We start from the raw sequence: 8,100 nt of genomic DNA on the forward strand, positions 1-8,100 counted from the left end.
ATTCCTAATTTTTAGGAGCCTGGAAAAATCACTGGAGCAACATTGGGATCTCTAACACCCGAGTCAGGCATCTGGGCGATGAATGGGGAGAGAGAGGTGCCTAACAATGGGATCCCCAACAGGCAGCATGCTAGGTAGAGGGTTGACTAGGGCAGCCAATGGGAAATGCTGCTGAGAGGGCTGTGTTCTAATCCTGCCCCTTTCCTGGGTATATGGTGACAGAACTGGGGTGGGGCAGGACCCATGCACTTTTTGAAAGTAGACTGGCCCGTCCACTTTTCCCCAGGGTGGACCCCTTCCCCTCCTCTTCTCCCCGAGGCCCCACACCCCGGCCAGGCCAGAGTGGACCCCTGCTGTGGAGAGCCATGGCAGACCCTCCACCTGCCCGCAGTGCAGGGGGGACTGAGAGCAGCCCCTGGCCCGTGTCCCCACCTGGCCCAGGGCAGGTGGAGGGTCCATGACTCCATGCCGGCTCCCCACAGCTGCCTGCACAGCGATCCCTGACCTGGCTCCGGCAGGTGGTGGGACTCGGAGCTGCACCCCGGTCATGGAAGAGCTGCACAGGCAGCTGTGAGGAGCTGGGGAGTCACGGACCCTCCACCTAGCCTGGACTGTGGCGCTGAGGCATCCCTGCACCTGGCCGGAACTGGGTCTGGGAGAGCCGCACTGGCAGCTGTGGGAAGCTTAGGTCCCTCCTCCTGCCTTGGATGGTGGGCCTGAGACATGAGCAGGGGGCTGCTTTTGCCCACCATGGGGTGGGCTCCCGGCCCTGCTCTGGCTTCTAGCTTGGCCAGGGCCTCAGAGGGTGAGCCACCCTCCCCCCACTTTTGGGAGGGCTCCAGCTCCCCTGGTTTGATGTCTAAGCCCGGACTGCAGCAAGGTGCCTTGTTCTTCTTGTAATCTCTAGCTGGGAACCCCTCCCCTGGAGGCAGGTGACTTGGGCTCCTAAGTTGCTTCTTGTGAGAATGAGTTAGGCTCCTGCTGGGAGCAGGGGATGGGAAAAGAAAGAAGCAGAGCTCTAGCTCAGGGTTAGTGACTAGGCAGACTGGGGGCCAAATCTGGACTGCCAGATGCTTTTGAATGGACCCTGAATCTTTTTATTTACCCATTACCATTACTGGTGGTGGTGTGTTTTTTTTTTTTTCAAATTGTCTCTGGGGTCAGCACCCTGCCTATACCTGGACCAAGAAATTTGGACCTTGACAAAACATAATTGACCACCCCTGCCCTAGTGTCTCACCATTAGCCTTGTGGTTAGAATAGCTAGTTAGACTGTAGGAGACTCTGGTGCAATTCCCCTCAACCTGCTGAGGGGACAGGATTTGGATAGAGAACCCCCCACCCACCCCTTGGGTGAACGGCTCCTCCTGAATATTTTCCTGCGTTTTTGGTTGCACTTTTCCCCTCACCTTTTTATCTACACGCTCCCCATCCGTGGCCCCACGAAGTCGCGGGATCTCCTTCTCAACCTCCTCTTGGCCCTGGCCAAACTGGCCATCTACAACACCAGGGAGAGGAGGTTGGCCGACGGGATTTCCTGCGACTGTAGGGCCTATTTCCGTTCCTCCGTCTGCTCACGCATCCGGGCTGAGTTCCTCTGGGCGGCGTCCACTGGCTCCCTTGACGCCTTCGAGGAGCAGTGGGCGTTGTCCGGGGTTCTCTGCTCGGTGTCCCCATCAGGTTCCCTTCGTTTAGCCCTATGACCTCACTCCCGGTCCTGTTTTTTTCATTAGTTGTCCCCCGTAATTATTTGGTGTCCCAGACCTGTGGGTCCTCCCCTTAGGCTGGGGGAGGCCCTTTAGAAGTGGGCGGGCTTTGCCCGCCCACCCCCGCTGGATGCCAATAGGACCAACACTTTAAGAGGGTTTGAACTGACTGAACCATCCACTGAATGCAAAACACCTGGTGAACCTTCTAGCCCTCTGACACCTCCACCCAACCCAGGCCTTTTTAAGGACGTCTTTCTTACTGCTTCTTCTCATTAGGGTGGAGTTAAACCTGCTGTTGAAACTCTTCAACCATTGATTTGATGGCTATAAACTCCACCCTAAAATGGTGGGGGAGGGCGCTTCAATAAAAGGGAGAAGAGCTGAGGGCTCTGTTTCTCAGGCCAGTTCTTGTTTTCATCTGAGCTGCTTTGCCTCTTCAAAGTGTAAGAACACAGGCCCAGAGCACAGGACGGAAGCGTTTTAGCAGAAGACAAAGTCCAGGTAAAAAGAATAAGGGGGTGGAAAAAGCCCTGGAAGGGGAATAAAAAGGTGAATGTGCAAATCCTTTATGTAACAGCAGGATAATATGGGAGTGATCAGGGAAACACACAGACTGATCCACTAGCATTTGAGTAGGCTAAGCTTGTAGCAGCAAGAGGATCAGGTAAGGATAGTAGGGTGACTAGATAGCAAGCATGAAAAATGGGGATGGGGTGGGGGGTAATAGGAGCCCATATTTAAAAAAAAACACCCAAATATCAGGACTGTCCCTATAAAATTGGGATATCTGGTCACCCTAGGACAGAGACTTCTCTATACTTTTTCTGAAGCAAAGCTTTGAGTCTCTTGTTCTACAACTAGCTATGTTTTCATAGTCTAGCCGTGGGTGGCCCTGAAACACAAAGGGGATGACACTCTGTGCTAGTATAAATGTGGACTGACTCCCTTGATGTTAATGCTGATGTCTGAGAGGTGATTCAGACCCCTGAGGTGGTTCTAGGCAGTGATGTAAGGCATGCCTGCCCCACCCCGCCCTAGGGTCTCTTCAGTGCTCTCAGCCTCTCATGTTGGTAAGCAACGCACCATGGGGCAGGCTGTTACCAGCTTGCCCCTTGTAAGTGTGGACCAGGGGGATGGAGAAATGATGCAGACACAAAGTGACTTTAAATGGGTGCAGTGTAATGGATAGCTCAGTGGTTTGAGCACTGGCCTGCTAAACCCAGGGTTGTGAGTTCAATCCTTGAGGGGGCCATATAGGGATCTGAGGGAAAAGTCTGTCTGAGGGTTGGCCCTGCTTTGAGCAGGGGGTTGGACTAGATGACCTCCTGAGGTCCCTTCCAACCCTGATATTCGCATGGAAGCTGACTCACTGTAGCTATCTGAGCTCCTCTCCTGGCTGTAGGAAAGTATCTATATGATCCTGACAATCCTTCAGGCTTTGTCTACGCTATGCAGCTTTTAGAGAGACAGCTGTGTTGCTAATAATCGGGCAGTGTAGTTGCTATTTTGCTGACAAAATACTTCCAGCCAGGGTGACCAGATGTCCCGATTTTTGGGTCTTTTTCTTATATAGGCTCCTATTACCACCCCCCCCCCGGTCCCAATTTTTCACATTTGCTATCTGGTCACCCTACTTCCACCCCCAACGACCAGCGTTCGTGCTCTTGACAGAAGAGCACTCCTGATGGCATCATGCTGACCCAAAATTTTTGTCTTTTGGGGGAATAAGTAGCTCTGAGCGACAACATATTTTGTTGTTCAATTGCCAGTGTCCCCGTAGGCCTTGGTCTTGACTTTCTTTCTGGACCCCTGACTTGTGTTCTGAAGACAGCCTTTCCATCGAGCTGAGGTCTCCATCTGTCCCCCCCGTTCTCATAGCATCAGAGTGATTCACAACCAGGAATATATTTATCCTCCCAACAGCCCTGGGAGGCTGGGCAGTGCTATTATCCCTGCATGTGGGAGTATAGCGGCTAAGTGACTTGCCCAAGGCAAATGGGGAATTTAACAAGTGTAGGGACTTGAACTGAGATCTCCAAAGCCTCGGGAAGCCTCACTAACACCCAGACCATCCTTCTGCCCTTCCATAAGGGCAGGGGCCGCAGGTTCATATAATTTTTGGTGGTGCCCAGATCGGGTCCAAGTCTCTTCCCCTCCTCCCCCCACCTACCTGAGGCTCTGGGAGGAAGTTTGCATGCCAGAGGGGTGTGAGGTGGAGGGATGCGAGACCCCGAGACAGAGTTCGGGTGCTGGGTGCAGGCTCTGGGATGGGGCAGAGGGTTGGGGTGCAGGAGGGGGTTTGGGGTGCAGGTTCTGAGAGAGAGAAAGTGAGTTTAGGTGCGGTAGGGCTTTGGGCTCTGGGAGGGAGTTTGGGTGCTGGGTGTGGGCTCTGGGCTGGGATAGGGCTGGGGTGCAGGAGGGGGTTTGGGGTGTGGCCGGCAGGCTGTCCCAGGGCTTGGGGCCAGAGAGGATGATGACTCCCAGCCCTCTCTCTGCTGGCAGTAGCAAACGGGGGCCTCCCTGCCCCCCTGGCACGATACTCACCCAACCCCCCACCAGTTGCTGCTCAGGAGGTCCAGCCAGGATAAGACCCCTGGAGATGACTCAGTTGTCTGCCGGAGGGTGTGGGGGTGTGCCGTGCACCTCCTTCCTCCGCAGGCACCACCTCCACTTGCCCCCGGCATCGCTCCCTTGTAGCCGACTGCAGCAGCGGCCGGTGAGGGAGCACAGTGGGGAGCTGCAGGGGGCAGATGCTCAGGAGAGGCGCATGGGGGTGGGGCTAGGGGAGAGACCTGGCCCCAAATATTGGTGAGCTGGGTCCCCCCCGGGCCTTGAGTTTGCTGGAGCCCTGGTGTAACCCACACGCGTTCTGGGTATGGGGGTTCTGTCTTGAGAGAGATAAATGAAAAAAGAATGAGGAGTACTTGTGGCGCTTTAGAGACTAACAAATGCATGCAGCCAATGAAGTGGGCTGTAGCCCAGGAAAGCTTATGCCCAAAACCCACTTCATGGGACATGTGCATTTGCTAGTTTCTAAAGTGCTACAAGTACTCCTTGTTCTTTTTGCTGATACAGACTAACAGGGCTACGGCTCTGAAAAGAGATTAATGAGTTTGCTCTGCAGCCTTCGCTAGCAGCCAGGTGGCTTTTAGCTCATGCAGGAAGCGCCAGAGGTCCCAGGATCTGTCGGTGTTACATGGGCCCGTACAACTTGCCGCCCCTGCATAAGGGGCTCTCGTGCTCAGTGAAACATTTTGCTGCTTAATCCTTTTCGTCCTTGCAGGGTTCATTCAAACAGCTTGGCTTAGCATGAATTGAAGGTGCTGGGTCTCTCAGTTTTCCATCTCTCGATCGCACCGTTGAGGCCCAGTGAGTCATTTGAGGTAACACCACTTAGCGGTTGCGGGGGTTTGGAACGGCCTGTAATTACACAGCCTTTATAAATGGAGACTGAGACTAAGGCCCATGGGTGGTGGGTATAATAGGCCAGGGGAGGCTGTGCCGTGGCCACGGGAGCCCTGGTTGCAGGGTTTGTCAGCAAAGATTTTGCTTTATTATGCCCCATGCAGGTTCTGGGGTGGCTGAGGTATATATCCCCTCCTCAGCTGCCCTGGAAACTGCATGGGACATATCAAAAACGTCTTCTAATAGACGCTTTCCCCTGGGCGTGTTGGGTCTGGGGAGGGGAAGGGAGGCATGATGCCTGTCTGGCCGTTGGTGGTGGGGAAGGGGTGCTCAGTGCTTCTCCAGCCCAGGGGCAGGGGGTTCTTGGGGCGCTGGCCATGGGGCATGGGTGGAAGGGAAAGAGCTGGGGGCTAGCCTCCCCAAAGGGAGACTCCACCTGCTCATGCTAAGGCCAATAGCTGAAATGTGCTCACGGAACTTGGGTGCTTTGCCTTCTGGGTGCCCGACTTGGGGGGATGGTACCAGAGTTTTAAGAACCCAGCACCCACAACTGAGGTTGCGCTTTCAAAAGGCTTCTGCTCTTCTCGAGGCACCATATGCAGTCAGATTTTTCCAGAGGGCTCAGCCTGTTGCTTGCTGAGGCCTCTGAACATCCGGCTGCACGTGTTGCCATGAGAACTGGCTGGCTGGAGGATGACAGTTCGGTCTTGGGGCAAATTTCAATATTTCAAAACATGTCTCTGCTCCACACTGACATGGAGACAAAACCTTTAGAAATCGGCGTGGCCAGATATGGCTGGTTTTTGGTTTGGAGATGTCTGGCTTTCAGTTGGGGTGTCTGTCTGGGGAAGTGACATGGAAGCATTAAAACCTTCCCTTGGAAATTGCTGCATCTCTGTGAAACGTGTCAGCTTTGAGCGCGAAGCACTCTGGAGAGTCTGAGCCTTGTGGCCTGGTGTTCAGATGGGGTTGTTGCTCCCATTGGTTTCAATGGAGGCTGCAGGTGCAATAGCCCTAGGCATGTCCAGCTTGACATGTGAAGTTTAGTGGACCCATTTGAATACACTGGTCTAAGTGACTTGACCAAGGGTACATAGTGAGTCAGTGGCAAAGCTCAGGTCACAGTCTGGGAGTCCCTATTGTGACCTAAAGCTCAAGCTAGCTGTCACCTAGTTGCTAACTACTAAAACCTGCGGCCCACATGCTGTGAAGTTCCTAGCCAAGGTGACCTGGAGGATAGAAACAGACTGTTAATCGCTGGCTCCCATGTCATGCTGATACAGCACTCGGGTTTCTCTTCCCTCTGCTGTGCTGGTGTTGCTAATCTCCCACTCAGTGAGGTGTCATCCACTGGTCGAGGTGTCCCTCTGTAACAGCCCCCCCAGTCTGGACCCTAGATCTTGTAGCTCAAGCCTTAAAGCTTTAGAGGTCCCTGGTATGTTAGTCGCTGTGGAGGTGGTAGCGTATCACCTGACCCACTGGGGAAATTGGCGTGCTCTGCATCCCAGCATCCTTTGCGAATGGGAGGCAGTAAGCATAGACTGATCCCTCCCAGACCTTAGTCTGGCCAGAGGCAACTGGGAACTGCTGGGCTAGATACAGTGATTATGGCAGTAGTTGTTGGTTTTTTGCTATTGCTTTAGTGCAGGATTCTGTTCTGAACTAAGAAGTTATGGCCACTGCCTGCCAGTTTGTAGTAATGAGCCATGAAGTTTCCTCGGTGTGTTCTCCTCCCCCCTCAGCTGGGCTGAGGGTGACCTAGAGGACATGGCATTTTCCACAGGGAGCTCAGAGAGCTGTTTGCCCAGGTGAATACCTGCCCAGTAGAAGGTGCTGTGAACAGCCTGATGGCTGAATGCAGAAGGGAGGCCTATCAGGGAGCCCAAGGGCCTAGCAGAGGGCTGCTGACAGAGCTTGGAAGGGTTCAGGGTGGGGGACTTGCCCACGGGTGCTGAGAGGCGAAGGAGCTGGCCGGGTGAATTGTGAAGGGCTCGGAGAAGAGGGCCACGTGGAGGAAGGTGTGACGCCTCAGAGGAGAAGGAATGGTGCCAAGGAGATGGGTTAGAGGGCGGTGTGGCTAGGGCTGATGAGATGCAGGCAGGGTGAAATTGTGCAGGGGGCTGAAGGGAAGGAGAAGGCGCTAGCGTGTGATGCAGGAGAGGAAGCCAGTGGAGGGAGTGAGGAGGAGGGGTGTGGAAAGATGCTCTTGGTAGCACCACTTTGGATGCATGAGAGGGAATAAGGGAAGTCAGAGGTACAGTCTGTCATAGCCATTAGCCACTGTAAAATGACTCCTAACTATTGGCTGCCTTTACTTGACTGTTAACCACCTTAAAGTACAATAGTATCCAGGTGCATCCCTCGAGCACAGGCCTGCTGCGAGCAACAAGCTTCAACTAAGCAAACCTCTAACTCCTCCAAGCTACCTTAAATTCGCCACTTTCCACATTGGTCCTCCCTGGGTAACATGCAAAGAAAACAAGCTACATGCCACCTGCCCTCTGCACCACCAGTAGCCCCCTTCTCCCAGTCCAAGTAGGGGAGGTCTCTTACCTCTATTAACTGGCTCATGGCCGCTCTGGAGTAAGACAGCAGGAGGGCAGAGCACCTTTGCCAGCAGAGAGGATGCTGATCCCGCGCCATCTTATTTCCTCTGTCTGTGTCTCTCTCTCTCGCTTGCTGTCTGTACTGGAGCCCAAGCAGGAAGGGTGATTGATAGCCAGCTAGCTTCCAGCAGCGTGCTCGGCATCTGCCAGAAGCTACCCCGTACGGTCCTTTCCACTCCTTGCTTTCCAGTCTGGCAGTCACAGCGCCAGCCTTGGGGAGTCATTAATTAATTAGATCGGTGTCGCTTACAGAATGCTCTGGGCCGAGGGGTGGCAGTGCTCTGAGCTCTAACATTGCCAGCAAGGTGGCGACTGGAGACCAGACCTCACTCCCCGGAAATGGAAGCTATTTACTTATTACAGCCCTGCATCTGTGCAGC

General features: G+C 54.0%; 1 protein-coding gene across 1 annotated transcript in view; it reads right to left on the reverse strand.

Annotated features, from left to right (window-relative positions):
* The window catches only part of TMIE (transmembrane inner ear), a 73,072-nt gene extending 65,214 nt beyond the window's left edge, over positions 1-7,858 (reverse strand). Inside the window, exon 1 of the mRNA XM_030554180.1 lies at positions 7,668-7,858. Coding sequence (XP_030410040.1) covers positions 7,668-7,757 — 90 coding nt within the window. The 5' untranslated portion in view covers positions 7,758-7,858. The remainder of the gene's footprint in view (positions 1-7,667) is intronic.
* Between the last annotated feature and the right edge of the window lie 242 nt (positions 7,859-8,100).

Source organism: Gopherus evgoodei, chromosome 2, assembly GCF_007399415.2.
Source record: "Gopherus evgoodei ecotype Sinaloan lineage chromosome 2, rGopEvg1_v1.p, whole genome shotgun sequence".
Classification (NCBI taxonomy): domain Eukaryota; kingdom Metazoa; phylum Chordata; order Testudines; family Testudinidae; genus Gopherus; species Gopherus evgoodei.